This window comes from Sinocyclocheilus anshuiensis, unplaced genomic scaffold (genome assembly GCF_001515605.1).
Source record: "Sinocyclocheilus anshuiensis isolate Anshui unplaced genomic scaffold, SAMN03320099.WGS_v1.1 scaffold62, whole genome shotgun sequence".
NCBI classification, from domain to species: Eukaryota; Metazoa; Chordata; class Actinopteri; order Cypriniformes; family Cyprinidae; genus Sinocyclocheilus; species Sinocyclocheilus anshuiensis.
Genome location: NW_015544180.1, coordinates 253,743 through 272,496, shown reverse-complemented (window position 1 = coordinate 272,496; position 18,754 = coordinate 253,743). Strand labels below are relative to the sequence as shown.

Sequence of the window (18,754 nt, the reverse complement as noted above, 5' to 3'; positions counted from 1 at the left end):
TTTTACATGTTCATTAAACATTCAAATTATTTTTTATTTTATTCTAATGTATTTTTTTATTCTAATTTAAAATTCTATTTTTTTAATACAATAAATTGAAAACACTACAATTATTATAATTAATATATAATATTAATAAATAATAATACAAATAATTGCATTGGTAAATTACAATTATTTTATGTAAATCAGATTATATTTGTTACCAATGATTAAGAGGTTTCTATAAGTAAAATTATAATTATGCTAATACACTTTCCTAAGAAAGAGACACGTTTACATTTACCAAGAAATTTGGTGCTAAAAACAGGCCTCGAGTTTGATAGACGTAAATAATAATGAAATTAAAAATAAATAAATAATTAAATATTAAAATATATAATGTAAATAATATATAAAATAAATAAATAATAACTCAAATAGGTACATTTTACGTTACATTTAATTAAAATTTTAAAAGCCAAAAACAGGCTTTGACTTTGATCGCATGAGCAGACAGACCTGTGAGAGTGGAGACACTGTGGCCGTAGACACAGATGTGATTGTCTTCACCCCCTGATTAGCTCCACCCACTTGTCTGTGTCGCTGACTGTGATTGGCCATCCCTGCCACGGGCGACGCAGTGACAGGTGCGGTTGTCGTGGCGAGTCCAGAGATAGTGTTGCCCTGAGACGAATTCTTCTGCCCCACGGGGGCGCTGTAACCGCCGGAGACGAACCCCGTGTGGAAGCCCGGGCTCTTGGAGGCGTGCTGGTGCATGCTGGGTAACGTGGACGGTCTGGAGACGACGGGCGAGGCGGTGAGCTTAATGATGGGAGAGCTGGGGTTGTGGGGCGATTTGGTGAGCGTGGCCTGCATGGGCGTGATGAAGCCAGGTTTGGGCGACTCGTGGTTTTTGGCTTGCGGCGTCATGTAGAAAGGCTGCGCGGATTTGACGTTTAAAAGCGACGCCGAAGAAGTGCGCGACTGTGCCGGCGACAAGCTGTTATTGCTGGTTTTGATGAGGCCTGTCGGCATGGCGACCACCATTTTTCCCGCCGGAATCTTCTGAGGGGCGTGAAGAGGAGACGCCGTTGGAGGAGGGCGGGGCTTCGCCGGAGACACGCCCATCTTGGTGGGCGGAGTCACAGCTGGTCGCTGAGCGGGAATAACTGAATGTCTCTGAACCGGCGGCAGGACGCCTTTAACAGCTGGAGTTGCGGATGAGCAGAGGATGCTGGGAGGAGGAGCAGGAGGAGGCGGGGTGCTACCGCTCTTTTTGGCCAGGTGTGGAGACGCGTGCGATGACTGGGACGGTTTGGGCGCGTCTGCGGACGGCGAGCTGTTGGACTGGGCCAGGTCTTTGGCGGCGCTGCTCAGCATGGCCAGAGCGTGAGAGATGGAGTCCAGCGACGGGGCCCTCAGGTCCTCATCTAGAGAGTCCGAAAGGCAGATGGGCTCCGGCGGGGACGTTGTGCGCTGGACAGCAGCAGGAGGAGCGGCGTCTACAGAGACGGCTGGAGGAGGTGTGAAGTCCACAGAGACGGACGGTCGCTGGAGCGCACCGCTGTCCTGAGGCTTGGGCTTCGCTTTCGGAGCCGGTAACATCCTTTTCTTTACTCTGAAAACAGAGCGGTGCAAATCAATCACAACTTCACAAGACCAACGTGATACACCATCACCCAGTTTACTTCTGCACTGTGACAATATTCAACATGAAACACAATTAAATGTGTTAAAAAATTTTAAAGGCTGCATCACCTACAACAGCGGCTGTAATAATGAATAATCAGATATTTGTGTCATTCTTCAATTTGGAGAATTAGAAAAAAAGAATAAAGGGATAGGTTCAGTCAAAACTGAAAATGTGCTGTTAATTTAGTCACCTTCAGGCCATCCAAGATGTAGGTGGGTCATTCCGTGTCAAATCAACCAAATTTCAGAAATTTCCCCGGCTCATATTTTTGAATGGTATGTTCAATGCAATTGTTTGGACAGAAGGAAACAAGATACATCTCTAGTTTCAACATTATTTGTTCTTCAGACATTCCTCTTTAAAAGAAAAGAAGTATCATATTTTTGCAAAATGACCAACATTTGGTTTTTGACCACAGAAAATGTGTACATTTTAACAATTTACTCCTGGAGCCATATTGAAATTCCATTATGTCTGGAACCGAACCATTTAGGGCCTTAAAAATAAAGATGCCAAAAGGGAAGTTTGTTAAGACCCAATATCTAAAAGGACATTAATATATCTTTAATACTTTTTGAGTTACAGGCACGCAAACTTTGGAGAAAAAAAACTTGAAAAGTGCTCTTTCCCCATTTTTGAATGGTCACCATTGGCACGTAATGCAACACAGATTGCTAAAGTCAACAGATTTTACTAACAGACCTACCAATCTCTGCGTAAAAATAACATCGTGATGATGCCATCTTTCTGAAGTCAATTTTAACCCCCTGTAATTTGGCTCTGAATCTCAGGTGAAAATTGCCATTTTGACCCCCCTCGACAAAATAGTGGATTACTCAGTAAATATTTATCCATGACATTTCACATTAGCCAGCAGCCATATCACCCTGTAGCCCAAGACTGGTTGCCCACTGAAGCTAAGCAGGGCTGAGCCTGGTCAGTACCTGGATGGGAGACCTCCTGGGAAAACTTGGTTGCTGTTGGAAGAGGTGTTAGTGAGGCCAGCAGGGGGTGCTCACCCTGTGGTCAGTGTGGGTCCTAACGCCCCAGTGTAGTGACGGGGACACTATACTGTCAACAAGCACCGTCCTTCGGATGAGACGTTAAACCGAGGTCCTGACTCTCTGTGGTCATTAAACATCCCAGGATGTCTTTCGAAAAGAGTAGAGGTGTGACCTCGGCATCCTGGCCAAATTTGCCCATTGGCCTCTGATCTTCATGGCCTCCTAACAATCCCCATATCTACTGATAGGCTTCATCACTCTGTCTCCTCTCCACCAATAAGCTGGTGTGTGGTGGGTGTTCTGGCGCACTATGGCTGCCGTCGCATCATCCAGGTGGATGCTGCACACTGGTGGTGGATGAGGAGATACCCCCTGACAATGTAAAGCGCTTTGAGTGCCTAGAAAAGCGCTATATAAATGTAATGAAATATTATTATTATTATTATTTCATATTTTGGCTATCATCACTATACATGTTTATTTTTCTTCAGAAAAAATATGAGCAAAATCTAAAATTTGAGCTGGGGACCTCTGGTTGAGTTGACACGGAATGACCCAGGTGACTTTTTTTCTTTAGTAGAACGGTAAATGTTTTTAGCTAAAACCGTAATGCAAGTCAATGGGTGCCGCCACTTTAAGAGCCGAGAAAGCATATACAGGCCAGATAAAATGAATCCCTGTGGCTCCTGATGATATATTGAGGAGTTACGAAGAGAAATGATCAGTCAGTGCAAAAAATTGAAGATTATTTACAACATTATTACCTGTAATCCAGAGCCTCAGGCAAACCGTCTGGAGTGATGTCCAGTTCACGAACGAATCATTCTCTTGAACCGGTTCTTTTTGGTGAACTAGTTAAACCAGTTCATCAAATCGGACCGAAGTTCACCGAACCGTCTGAAACAGTCTGCGGCACGAGCAGCACGGATCTACAAGTTACTAGGGGTGACGATATCCTCGTGCAGACCTTTCAGATATATTTGCATTACACTGGCCCTTTCACCAGTGGTATGTAATGTAAGATATTATGTTCACATAGGCAAGTGGCCGCATGATAAGCGGGAAAATTACGCAGTGAAATCTTTATCCAGTCATAAACACAGAATTCACAGTTTAACGCGGAATGTCACGGAATTTGTCAAATTTTGAATTAATTAACCGAAAGTAGGTCATTACACTTAAATCAAATCACGATATGGACTAGTTAGTATCTGTAAATATAAAGCCGCAAAAGTCGATTTAAATATGAATCCTGCATGTCTCTGTTAATGAATGGCACAGACGCGCGGCTTCATTTACTACACACATACTGAAGCGCTCGCGGTGATTTCAGCGTCTGCCGTCTCTCTAAATGAGGACGTAAACACATGAACAACATCTCCAGAACTGCTCTGAGAGTCACTTCATGAGCATTTTGACTGTTTGATTGGAGTAAAACTAGAGTCATATCTCATACACAGAACTGTAAAGGTATTCACGGCAACCCGTCAAATAAAAGTACGATTTGATATGACGACAATGCGCCTATTACTATTTTTCAGTAGAATGTGCATAGCCTACTACTATTACTAAAATGAAACAAACATTATTTTTCCGGAATAATTACACAACATTTCTTCCATGTTTTAATTTTAATAGTAAATCCCCTTTGTTTGCCAAAAAATAAAGTTTGCTTAATTTTCAATAATTAAATGATAAATGATGAAATTAATGTTTTATGCCTTCATTTGATAAGCAGAAAAATGTAAATACACAACACAGAATTTCTGAGGGAGAAAAATTCATAAGGCTACTTTAATTTAAATTAATAAATTAAATTGTTTTATGCATTCAAATAGTTAGAAATGCTAAAACACAGAATTTGGTAACAATAAAAAATATAAATAATATGGTGAGAAAAAATAAAACATTTCATAGGGCCCTAAATATGTAATTTTTGTTAAACTTTTAATAAATTGATGTGAAAATTTATAAGTTTCATGATTTTAATTAATTAGACATGCTTTTTAATTAATACAATTTAATTTAACTATTAAAAAGGAGTTGAGAAAAATGAAAACGGAAAAAACAATCCAGAAAAATTTTAACGGAAAAAAAAAACGGAATTTGGAAAAAAATTAAACGAAATTTAGGAAAAAATCAAACGGATTTCATAGGGCCCTGACTATCCCTCAGCCTTGCCGTGTCCCCCAGTTTGGCATCCACTGCTTTATTCTTTTAAGTGAATACATTAATCGTGTTTATTATGTATTTTTTTATTAAAGTGGAAATCAGTTTACTAAATAATAAACTTGACTGACTGCTTCACTTCCACTTCAAAGGGATATTTGTGTTGTTTATTATTTATTTTTATGTATACTATTTATAATTGTGGCAAAACCTTCTGCAGTGTTTACATGTTGTTTATACCGGCATAAAATGTATTAAAATAGATGCTTAATTTCATAAAGTACGATTTGATTTCAAAATGCACCTACATTTTTTGCATGTTGTGTTTTTCAGTTGAATAAAAGACCATTTTTCCCTATATATTTCATCATTGAGGATTTCTTAAAAAAAGTCTAAAAGTCTCGTCTCGTTCTCGTGAACCCAGTCTCGTGTCTCGTCTCGTCTCGTGGGATAAGTGTCTCGTCACACCTCTACAAGTTACTCAGTCAAAACTCACTTTCAGTCACTGCGACTGGAAAGGAGTCAAAAAACTGGCATACATGATCCTATGATGAATGAACTCATTGTTTATGTAAAAAGGTGAGCTGATGAAAACTAGTTTACTTCACTTAATATGCTTTAGACATGTAAAACATCCATTTTTAGTGCTTTACTAATATAACTGAACATACGAGACGTCATTGCATGATTACGTAAATAAACTAGTGAACTGAACCAATTCATTGTAACAAACTGTCCGACAGAACCAGCTTACGGAAAAGAATCGCATTTCCCTGTTTGCCTGGCTCTGGATTACAGGTAATAATGTTGTAAATAATGTTTCGTTTCTTGCACAGAACGATGGCTTCGCTTTATAAGACCTCAGGATATCATCAGGAGCAACAATTATTAACTTGTGACCCTGGAGCACAAAAGCAGTCTTAAGCCGCTGGGGTATATTTGTAGCAATAGCCAAAAATACATTGTATGGGTCAAAATGATCAATTTTTCTTTTATGCCAAAAATCATTAGGATATTCAGTAAAGATCATGTTCCATGAAGATATTTTGTAAATTTCCTACCGTAAATATATCAAAACTTCATTTTTGATTAGTGATATGCATTGCTAAGGACTTCATTTGGACAACTTTAAAGATGATTTTCTCAATATTTAGATTTTTTTGCATCCTCAGATTCCAGATTTTCAGATAGTTGTATCGGCCAAATATTGTCCTATCCTAACAAACCATACATTAATGGAAAGCTTATTTATTCAACTTACAGATGATGTAAGTTTCAATCAATTTCAATTTCAAAAAATTGACCCTTATGACTGGTTTTTTGGTACATGGTCACAATTTGTCTTGCCTGTATGCTTTTTTGACTCTCAAAGTGGTGGTAGCCATTGACTTGCATTATATGAATCACCAAGGAGCACAGTTTCAGCTAAAAATATTCTTTACTGTTCTACTGAAGGAAAAAAAGCCACCTACATCTTGGATGGCCTGATGATGAGTACATTATCAGCAAATTTTCATTGTGTGAACTATCCCTTTAACGAGGCGCTCACAATAGATCTGCACAAAGTCAAAACAGCTAGTTTGTGTATAAAAATAACCATTCCCTTAAAAAAAAAAAAAAAAAAAGCAAAATACTCACGTATTTCCTGTGAGATGACTGTGAGCCACACGGCTCTCTTTGAACAGCATCCTGAGAAACAGAGAGAAAGCCGATCATGCAGCACATTTCAACATTATTTGACAATACAGGTGCTTTGGCGCTGAAACCCACCTGGCCTGCATCCATCCTTTAGGCCAGAGCGCTTTGACCTCCGTCTCCATGAAGACTTTCAGGTAATCTTCAGGTGAGAGTGAACTCTGACCCTCCAGCTCGTAACAGCCCAGCTTGACCCGCACCAGATTACACAGCAGAGACCTGAGCAAACACATTGGCTTTACTCAACCACTACATGACTAAAATAAGACAAAACAAGCTAAAACAAATAAAAAAACATCTAGATGGAATCAAATTCCTTACAATAATTACCTCAACAACAAGCAAATCTTGTCATATGAGGGAAATGTAAAGTGTGATTTCTAGAATAAAATCCTAAAAGGTTTTGGAAATTGTAATGAAAAATTTTTCATGTTATATTGAGCTGTAAAATATTTTAGCAGGTATTAAAAAAAAGCCCTTATTCTATGATCATGAGCAACTGAAAAGTCAGTTCATAGATCATAAAGGGTGTGCAGAGGGCAGAGCAGATTTGAGATCATGGACACCCCAGGGCAGGGTTTCCGCAGGATTTTTAAGCTCAAATTGAAGACTTTTTAAGACTTTTTTTAAGACCTGCACAAATAAAATGAATACCATATGAGCAGGGTAGGGCAATGTCTATAGTACCATATTAAACTGTAAAATTACTGCAAAAAAGCATAATTTACAGTTCAGATACAAATTTTCGCAAGTTTTAGAAAATGATAAACTTTACATTTCAGCCTTTAAACCATTGTTAAGAAAATGGATTGTCAGTATGAATATTCTATGGAAAAAATCCGCTAAAAGGGTCTGAAAGTTGCTAAATCTAGTGCTAACGTCGCGCTCGTGTGTGTGTGTGTGAGACGCGGGAGCTGATAATGCATTACACTGTAACTAAACCCATTTTTACTGTAGATTTAGTCAACTAAAATTGTATGATATTTAGTCGATTAAAACTAAAAAGATGACTAAAATATGACTAAAACTAAATGGCATTTTAGTCAAAAGACTATGACTAAAACTAAATCAAAATTTGCTGTCAAAATTAACACTGGTTAATAGGCTACTAACTACTTGTTTATTGAACTGTTGTATAAAATCAATATCACACTTGTAATCATACTGACTTTTGGAGAAAAAAACTGCACTTTCCTGTGATATTAACTCTATGAAATGATATAAATGTATACATTTTCTGCCCCATATCTTGAATTATGTGATCATTCTAAATACATTTTAATAGACTGATTCATGCAGTGAAAGAACGCACTATAAACGCGCACTAGTCTAACCTGCTAGACTTCATCATCTAATGTATGCATGCACTCTGTAGGTGTGTTTTGTGTTTGCTTTTCACGATACACTCGATAATATCAAATCACACATCGTTAAAACAACAATTACGATATTATCACAGACCATACATATAGCACACACCTATTCTGTTCAGATTTTTATAATGCATTGTCTTCTTATCGATCCACCAGTTCACATTTAAAGCTCTGTGTTTGCAGGGTAAAAACATGGGTCGATTTTTGCATTGGTCTGAACTCTGAACAAAACAATAATTGCTCATTCATTCTGACAGCAGGTGGAGCGTTTGGTAGCATTATAACTGTGACCCGGTAACAGCAGGACACAAAGCAGCACAGCACCGGACTCTGAACCTGCAGCGCTCGTTTATTCAATGAAATAATAGCCTTTTGAAATTTAATCGCCACAATCAGCCATATCGCAATTCTGGTCTTTCCGTCCCCAAATTGAAGACCTCCTGAAATCATAATTAAGACCTTCTTGTACAATTTAAGACTTTTTAACCCTTAAATGCATACCTCAGGTCTTTAGCGACCCGGGACATCATTCTCTACCCTCTCCCTCCTTCATTTTTTAAAGTTAAACATAAACTTTCTTAGTATTCCTCAATCTATTCATTATAAACAATATAAGAAGAAAAAAATAATAAAATATAAAAGAATGCCCGTTTTCTGATTAATTTTTGGTAAAATGTGTATAGGGTCACTAAAGACCCGAGGTATGTAAATGTGTAAGTATTTTTTTCTGCGCTAAATAGGGTAATTTTTTTCTAACCCTATTTAGTCTACAAACACATTTATTTAGTATAAATCGAAATGCACAAAGCTGCTTATAACAGAAGTGTCTGTAATTTGGCCTATATTTCATTCCTCCCTTAATACATTCAATAGGCCTACATGTCTACATTAATAGTATAATAAAATTCGATATTATGAATATCCTATATTTCTGCCACAATACCACAGTTAAAGTTAGAGTTTCTAAAGTAAATCCTTTGTAAATGTCGGTGATTTGTGGATTGTAAAGTAAGACTGTTGTTGCACGATGTTTCTCCTGAAATGGCAGCGCATGCGAGTTATGAAATTACGGTAACACTTTATTTTAGGGTCTCTTAACTAGTTGCTTATTAGCATGCATATTACTAGAATATTAGCCATTTATAAGTACTAATTAAGCAGATATTAATGCCTTATTCTACATCCCTAATCCTACCCAATACCTAAACTTAACAACTACCTTACTAACTATTAACAAGCAGCAAATTAGGAGTTTATTGAGGGAAAAGTCGTAGTTCATAGTGAATGAGTGTTCCCTATTCTAAAGTGTTACCGTAATTATTAGTGCTGTCACCTTGTGTTGACTTTGTGAGACTGCAAGATTTGTAAATTACGCTTGACGGACCACATATAACATATTTTAATAAGACAAGCTGCGGGCCGCACTTTGGATACCCCTGGCATAGGGCTATTTTAGTTTTATTAAGTTAATAATAATAATAATAAAATCATTTCAGTATTAATGAAAAATAATAATACTAAATCAAACCTAACCCTAAACTATAAAAGTATATTAAATTATTTTAAATTTAATTATACAATAGTACATTAAACTAATATACTATTACAGTTTTTATTCATTTAAATTATTAAATATTATTTTGAATTTGTATTTAATTTTATATTTCTCTTTTTCACTTTGAAGTTTTAGTATTTTTGTTTGTTTTGTCATTTTTATTAGTTGTTTTTTTTCCAAAATGTGACCCTGGACCACAAAACCAGTCATAAGGGTCAATTTTTTTAAATTGTGATTGATACATCATCTGAAAGCTGAATCAACAAGCTTTCCATTGATGTATGTTTTGTCATACATCATATGTTTCAACTATCTGAAAATCTGGAATCTAAGGGTGCAAAAAAATCAAAATGCTGAGAAAATCACCTGTAAAGTTGTCCAAATGAAGTTCTTAATGCATATTACTAATCAAAAACTTCTCTTCCTTCTCTAATCTTTTTGCATTCTATCTATTTGTTTTCTTTTTATTTATTACACAATTATAATTCTGACTTTCTGACTTCTGATTAACAAAAGTAAAAAAGGCCTCTAACACTAGCTTGCTCTATTCTTTTTCTATTCTATCGGGTTTTTTTATTTATTATAGAATTATAAAAAAAAAACTTGCTACGTGTACTGCGTTAAGCTAACTGAGACTTGTTATAGCACTTGTATATCATTGCTCTTTTGTTGACTTTGCTTTCATTGTCCTCATTTGCAAGTTGCATTCGATAAAAGCGTCTGCTAAATGACAATGTAAATATTAAGTTTTAATATATTTATAGTAGGAAATTTACAAAATATCTTCATGGAACATGATCTTTACTTAATATCCTAATGATTTTTGGCATAAAAGAAAAATCGATAATTTTGACCCATACAATGTATTTTTGGCTATTGCTACAAATATACCCCAGCGACTTAAGATTGTGTGCTCCAGGGTCACATATGCGTTGAAAACTGTTGAAAATACAAACTGTTTTTGTACTTTATTTTATTTCAGTTAATAAAAATGGTATTTTTATTTTATTTTTTGTTAGCTGGGCCAGTTTGTGTTGTGATTGGTTAGCTGGGCCAGTGTGTGTTGTGATTGGCTCCACTCTGCGCCTGGTCGGGAAATGTCATGCCCCTTACCACTGCCAGCTTCAGTGTAAATATTGCGTCAAAATCAAACCAATTTGAGCGCGATTTAAACCCGGATGATTGTAACCACTCTAAGTTCGTCTGCCTTGTGAAAGCTAGCGTGTCTCCGACATAGTGATAACACTCGTTGCCTTCTCTAGTGCAGCTCAACCAGGTCTCGTCCCATTCGTCGATATTTGTGATATCACAAATCCCGGAAAATATGCGTTGTAGTCCAAACGAGTCGTTCGTTGTAGTTTTTGAAAAGTGATTTCTTTTAAATAAAATATCTCCTTTTGAAGTGGACTTTGAGCTTTGTAACTTTGCAGATCTTTTTTATGCTCAAACAGCAACATTACAGACTAACTAAAGTTGAAAAACTGAAAAAGCATAATAGCACCCCTTTAAGGATAATAACCCTGGTATGAAACCTGAAGAATATTCAAATCTTGAAACTTCTGGAATTACAGAATTAATTTGATCTAATCACATTAATACATTTTCCAAGCCTTGTTTCTGTAAATCAAAAAGTTGGAAAATAAGCAGCTTTGTGTTTGAATATTGTCTTATTCACAGCGTCACACACTGTTTTGTCCGGAGTTGTTCTCCGAGGACGATCTCTGACTGTTCCTGATCTGTGTGTGATCTCCCGAGTTTCACCTGAGTTTGTCGTCCCACACAAATTTCTTCCTGGGTCCCATGACTCTTTTTCCTGGCTTCTCATCATCGTCGTCCTCTGAGCCGTTTCTGTCGCCGTCCTCCGTCTGCTGCCTGCGAAACAAGCAATAAAACAAGCCAAAGATCAAAATATTTCTTCATTTAATTCATTTTTTGTCATTGAAGAACCAGGATTTGCAGAGTCTTGGAAAACTTGGATTTATGAGGAAGCCTCATTTCAAAAATAGGATTTCTAGGCCTGGAAAATTCATGCAAATTCATAAAACCTTAAAACTGAATTGTCATTTTTATAATAATTTTAATTTCTATATTTTATAAATGTCTGTTAGAATTATTTTTTCTAATTATGCCAAGCTCTAACATATTTTATTGGCAGAAACCGTGAATAAAAAATATCTATATTCAGTAAACAAACAAACAAATAAATGAATACAAATTCTTCTCTTCATTTCTCCTCTTTGCTATCTTGCTTCCTAATCTAGTTGTCTAATAAACCTGGCATTGTATATTATGAATATTGTCTGTTCTTTGACTAATTGCTTATGTTTCTCTTTTGTACGTCTCTTTGGATAAAAGCGTCTGCTAAATGCATAAATATGTCATGTAAATCACAAACTGGAAAAGTCATTCAAAAATATGATTTCTAGACCTAGAAATCATGCAAACTTATAAAACCAAATGGGCATTTTTATAATTCATTTTTATATTTCTTAAATGTTTTTTTTTTTTTTAATAATGCATTTTTCTAGTTATGCCAAGCTCTACAATATTTTATCGGTAGAAATTGTACATAACAAATAAATTAAATATATATATAAATAACTAAAAATAAATAAATATCTAAATTAAGCATATTAAAGACTTTAAAATATTGAAGAACAAAGTTGGAGAAAAAAAAAACTGAATTACAAATAAAAATTACGAATATTTTGGAAACATTTTACAATAAGGTTCATTAGTTAACCACTTTAGTTAACATGAACTAAGCATGAACAATACTCATTTTTATTTTAGCATTTATTAATCTTAGCTAATGTTAATTCCAACATTTACTAATGCATTTGCCAAAGCTTCATGGGGTTGTTGTTCTTTCCCTCACTAAAGCTGTTAAGTACACACAGTCTTGTACTTTTGTCCTTTTGTATGATTTTCAAATAGTAATATTGATAACACTTTACAATAAGGTTCATTAGTTAATTACTTTAGTTAACATGAACTAAGCATGAACAATACTCCTACAGCATGTATTAATCGTAGTTAATGTAAATTTCAACATTTACTAATGCATTATTAAAATCAAACATTACGCTTATTAACATTAGTTAATGCACTGTGAATTAACACGAACTAACAATGAACAACTGTATTTTCATGAACTAACATTAACAAAGATTAATAAATACTGTAATACATGTATTGTTCATTGTTCATTCATGTTAGTTAATGCATTAACTAACATTAACTAATGGAACCTTATTTTAAAGTGTTACCAATATTGTTATTTCTTTGACTAATCGCTTTTGTTCCTCTTTTGTAAGTCACTTCGGATAAAAGCATCTGCTAAACACATGAATATAAAATGTAAATATAAAATCACAAACAACCAGAAAAGTCATGTATAAAAGTAAACTCACTGGTCAAAAAGAGCAGGATTTCTAACCAGGGTTCCCACACCTTGGTTATCAAGGACTTTCCAGGTCCAATACCCTCTAATTCAAGGACTTAATCAGGGTGACCACAGATATGAACAATACAGATATGAACAATGTAGATTTAAGACATTATATACTGTATATATATAGCTGTCAAACATGCTATTTATTATTACTATATACGGCAAACTTGTCATATCAGCAAACAATATCCCATAAAAAATATCCTCACAAAAGCACCACATGACCAAGATTTCTGGTGGTGTAAACAATTTATTCCGAAACAATATTTTATCTGTGTTCTGTCTGCTTTTACATTTATCTGCATATTTTTTATATTAACCTCGGGATGTTATTTACTTTTATAAAGGCCATTTTTAAACCTTATTAAATGTATGCAACATATTTCATATCAAATTCTTACAACTGATCAATAGATTCAATTTACACTAAGGCTGTTGTCAAACAAATTAATTTACATTGCACAATTACAACTGCATTAATGTTATGAGATTAATGTTTTAAATGCAATTTTGAATTACATACTTTTAAACATACTAACCCTGCCAGTAGGTGGCGGTAAGTTCGCTGTCTGTCCAATGATTTTAAACAGTCACTGGGTCCGTCAGACTGGAGACATTTTTTCGGAACTGGGACCGAAAATATTTAAAACCCATCGAATCTGAATTTAAGACATTTAAGACTTAAGGCCTTTTATTAGGAAAACTTTATTTAAGACATTTTAAGAACCCGCGGCCACCCTGTTAATGTGGGGACACATTTCAAGTGAGAGCAATTTAACATTGTTACAGTTTTCATCTCTGGCAAGCCATTCTTTGTAATTATCTTTGGTGAGCCAAATATTCTGAAACTTGCATTTCCAGGCATCATGTTTCAGCGGTTTCAGCCTATTTTCTGCAGTGTTTAACGGTGTGTGTGTGTGTGTGTGTGTGTGTGAAATGTTGAGGTACCATCGTAGTAGATTCGTGCGTGCGTGAACATCATGGCAACGTACAACACAAAGTACCTCACGCGGGAAACACTTAACGTAACTAAAGTAAATGAAGGAAGCTAATATGCATAGGCCACGAAGTGTTGGCGAAACAACACATTAGCGGACCGGAGGGAATAATATGGATTTTTTTTCCAGAAAACTTCTTGCACAAAATAAATTCAAGCACTTTCAAGGACCTGTATCTATGTATGCTTATTTTCAAAAACTTTCCAGGGCCTTGAAATTTTTTTTTCAGATTCACAAACTTTCAAGGACCCGTGGGAACCCTGTCTAACAAACATCTGCAATCCTGAAATGCAGATCTGAATCATAACTAGGTTAGCCTAGGTTCTTACTTGGCGACTTTGGCCATGCAGTCCATGTTGTATCGTGCGATCTGCTCCGGCATGACGCTGCACACGGCCAGCTTGAGCTTGTGCAGCGGCGTGCGCAGCCGGTCGTCCTGGATGTTCAGACTGAGCTTCTTTAGCCGCTTCAGCAGAGCCTCTTTATTGCACGGCACAAAGGCCTCCAGATGAGAGTAGACGGCGGCGCGCACCGACACAGGCTGCTCCTGCACCTGCAGCTCGATGCTACGGACACAGACAGAACCAGTGAGACCAAAAACACCACAGAGAGACTCTGGACACGGAAGAAATGGACAAATGAACTCACTCCAGCAGGATGTTGTTCATGTCCAGTGTGAAAAACTTCTTCCTGCCCTCCATATCGAACTGACGAGACGCCTGGGAGAAAAACAAGCATTTAACACCATGCAAAAAATATCAAAGGAAAAACAAAACAAAATGGACAATTTGCCTGTCTGCTGGGATTACCCACTGTATTAATAGATAGCATAGATTTGCAGTAATAATGCAGCATGATCTGATCTACTGACACTATTTTACCGTTTACCATCTTTCTAACCTATCGCTGTTCTCACTGTTTTCTGTCTACTTTCTCTCTGTCATGATGGTTTGTTCCTCCTACACCTCTACACTCACACACACACAGACACTCACACACACACACTCACGCACACACTCACACAGACACTCACACACACACAGACACACACACACACACACACACACACACACACACACACACACACTCACGCACACACTCACACAGACACTCACACACGCACTCGCGCACACACTCATGCACACGCGCACACACTCACGCATACACACACACAGACACACACAGAGACACTCACACACAGACAGTCACACACAGACACTCACACACAGACACTCACACACAGACACTCACGCACACACTCACAGACACTCACACACACACACACACACACACTCACGCACACACTCACACAGACACTCACACTCACACAGACACACACACTCACACAGACACACACACACACACTCACGCACACACTTACACACTCACACACGCACTTGCGCACACACTCATGCACACACGCACACACACACACAGACACACACAGAGACACTCACACACAGACACTCACACACAGACACTCACACCAACACAGAGAGACACACACACACACACACACACACTCACACATTCATAAAATGACTACAGAAACTAACTGTTGGGAATGACAGTAATTATTGATTAGTCAGGTCTGTGCTGAGCAGAGAAAGCTTTTTAAATAAAATACTGAATTTCACTTTGAAAAAAGAAATCAATCAAAATCAGATAATCAACAGTAGGGCTGCACAATTAATCAGAATAAATCTGAAATTGCGATACAGCATGGTTTGATTATGACATCGCAAAGACTGCAATTCAATTAAACAAGTTAAATTAGGAATTAGGACAGCCATAAATATTAGTCTTACTACTATATTATTCTTAAATACTTAATATTTTTAACAATAATAATAATTATATATATATATATATTAATTAATACATATTCATAATTAAATATTATTTCTTATAGTCATATTGATATATAAAGCAAACATTTTTGGACAAATTATGCACCCATACAAAAAAAATCACAAAAATTTACAAATTTAAAAAAATGAACATTTGAGTTTTATTTTATTTTTTGCTTTTTTAAAAATTATTATTATTGTTGTTATTATGATTAAATCTTCAGTTTTTATTTGCTTAATATTTTTAACAATAATAATATAATAAAACAATAAATTCATATTAGTATGACATGTTAATATAATAATATACTATAAAAAAATAATAATATAATTTACTTTTATTATAATAAATATATCATCTAATTAATGAATGAATTATTATTCTTATAATAGCAATGTTAGGCCGATATAATCACAACATTTTTGGACATACCAGGGTTTCTGCAGGATTTTTAAACTCAAATTTTAAGACCTGCACAAATAAAATTAATACCATATGAGCGGGGTAGGGCAATGTCCATTGTACCATATTAAACTGTAAAAAGCATAATTTACATTTCAGATACAAGTTTTCACAAAAACAAAACATTTTATAAAATGATAAACTTTATATTTCAGCCTTTAAACTATTTTTAAGAAAATGGATGAGTCAAAAGTATTAATTACTATATTAATTTAAACAATTATTATCAAAAAATTATTATTTCAATTAAATAACAAATTAGGGGTGTGTGATACTGACAAAAAAAATATATCTCGATAATATTCTGGGATTTTATCGGTAACAATAATTAGACAATATTTTTGGTAGCATTATAACTGTGACCCGGTAACAGCAGAACACAAAGCAGCACAGCACCGGACTCTGAACCTGCAGCGCTCGTTTATTCAATGAAATCATAGCCTTTTGAAGTTTAATCGCCACAATCAGCCATATCGCAATTCTGGTCTTTCCGTCCCCAAATTGAAGACCTCCTGAAATCATAATTAAGACCTTCTTGTACAAGTCAAGACTTTGTAAGGGCCTTAAATTTGATACAACAAATGTAAGACTTTTTAAGACTTTTTTAAGACCCGCATAAACTCTGCATACTGTACAGCCATTCAAAAAAGCACTTTTTTTAATCAGAAAAATCACAATTCGATTCCTCCCTCAAATCGTGCAGCCCTAGTTTGAAGTCGGACAGTAATATACTGTTGAAGGCAGTGGATTTGTTACACGAGTGCTGTTTTGGTGGCTGTATTACTGTTAAGCTATGCACACATGCAGACGGATGAAAAAACAGTTCAGCTTTTCAAGCTGCATCTCTAAAGCCCTCCGCTTCATTGTTTGTGAAAGCGTCCCGTGTCACCGTTAATGAGCACGGCTCATGAATCAGTTTTGCTGGAGCTAAAGGCAGAGACTGTGCCGTGCATGTCAAGGTCAGCACTCACCGCGCGCAGGTCCTCGATGCGTTTGAGAAGCGGAGCGGGAAGGCTGTTGGGAAGAGGTGGCGGCATCAGCCCCGTCTTCTGCACTCGACCCACGCCTCCCGCTTTCTGGGCCGCCGCGGGGCCGTTCTCACTCGGTCCAGGACTGGACGGCCCGGGAGAGTCCAGCAGGCCAAAGTCCAGATCGCCCATCAGCTCCTGCAGCATGTCATTCTCCGCGGCTCCGCCCAGCAGCGACATCACCGCCGGGTCAGAGGTCAGATCGGCCATGGACAGGTCGGTGCTGGGGGCGGTGTTTGGCGGAGCGCGGATGAGCTTCACGGAGGCCGTCGGGGTCTTCTTGCGGATCTCCTCTTTCTCACGGCTGAAACGGCGGATCATTGCGGCCAGAGACAGAGTCTCCTTCATCAGCTTCTTCCTCTTCTTCTTCTCCGGCCGGTTCAGAGCGGAAACACTGTCAGAAAGAGAAGCAAAACTATCACCACTCAAAAGTTTGGGGTCAGTAAGAAAAAGTATGCTTTTATTTAATACATTGATAAAAAATACATTTATAATGTTACTAAAGACTTCTATTTCAAATCAGTGCTGTTCCTTTGAACGTTCTATTCATCAAAGAATCCTGAAAAATAAAATGTATCACAGTTTCTACAAAAATATGAAGCAGCACAACTGTTTTCAACATTGATAATAATAATAAATGTTTCTTGAGCAGCAAATCAGCATATTAGAATGATTTCTGAAGGATCATGTGACACTGAAGACTGGAGTAATGATCAGGGTTTCTGCAGGATTTTTAAGCTCAAATTTAAGACCTTTTTAAGACCTGCACAAATAAATGAATACCATATGAGCAGGGTAGGGCTATGTCTATAGCGCCATATTAAACTGTAAAATTACTGTAAAAAGCATAATTTACAGTTCAGATACAAGTTCTCACAAAACCAAAAAGTTTTATAAACTGATAAACTTTACATTTCAGCCTTTAAACCATTGTTAAAGGTCCCATATTGTACACCTTTCTGGAGTTTTATTTGAGGTTTTGATGTCATTAAGAATATATATTTGCGGTATAAGTACCAAAAACCATCTCAATATATTTTTACAGCTCCTCTCTCAGGAGCTCTGCTGAGAACAGGTCGATTTTGGCCTGTCTAATTAATATTCATGAGCATCTCTTCTGATTGGCCTGTTGTTTTCTGAGTGACGCACGGCCAGGCCAACCACAGGTAACTAGGGTCAGCGACGTCACAGCGCTAGCTGGAGGCAGCAAAACAAACTAGAGGCGGCCCATTCAAACCAGCGCAGATTCGGCTACATAAGGAGCTTAAAATATTTGAGTCAAATTCTTGCATTTGGGCTGTTACCAAGCAAATGAAATCAGTATCAACAAAATTGATCTTTGCAATGCAGAGGAAACACAGAAGTTGCATTAGAAGTTTCATGCAGCTCTGAGGGACATGGAATACTTTAACCCACAGTTACAAATGCATAAATAATGTTTTGATATTTTAAACATAAAACATTGAAAACTGATGTTTGAAATTATTTAA

At 36.7% G+C, this 18,754-nt stretch overlaps 1 protein-coding gene across 3 annotated transcripts in view; it reads right to left on the bottom strand.

Moving 5' to 3' along the window:
- Positions 1–18,754, bottom strand: part of LOC107696333 (ubinuclein-2-like) — a 57,217-nt gene that overhangs the window by 3,328 nt on the left and 35,135 nt on the right. For all 3 annotated transcript variants that reach the window (XM_016496617.1, XM_016496618.1, XM_016496619.1), the window contains 7 exons: positions 17,208–17,658; positions 14,572–14,642; positions 14,253–14,489; positions 11,233–11,343; positions 6,619–6,762; positions 6,487–6,537; positions 502–1,600 (listed from right to left, as the gene is read on the bottom strand). In XM_016496617.1, coding sequence (XP_016352103.1) covers positions 502–1,600; positions 6,487–6,537; positions 6,619–6,762; positions 11,233–11,343; positions 14,253–14,489; positions 14,572–14,642; positions 17,208–17,658 — 2,164 coding nt within the window. The remainder of the gene's footprint in view (positions 1–501; positions 1,601–6,486; positions 6,538–6,618; positions 6,763–11,232; positions 11,344–14,252; positions 14,490–14,571; positions 14,643–17,207; positions 17,659–18,754) is intronic.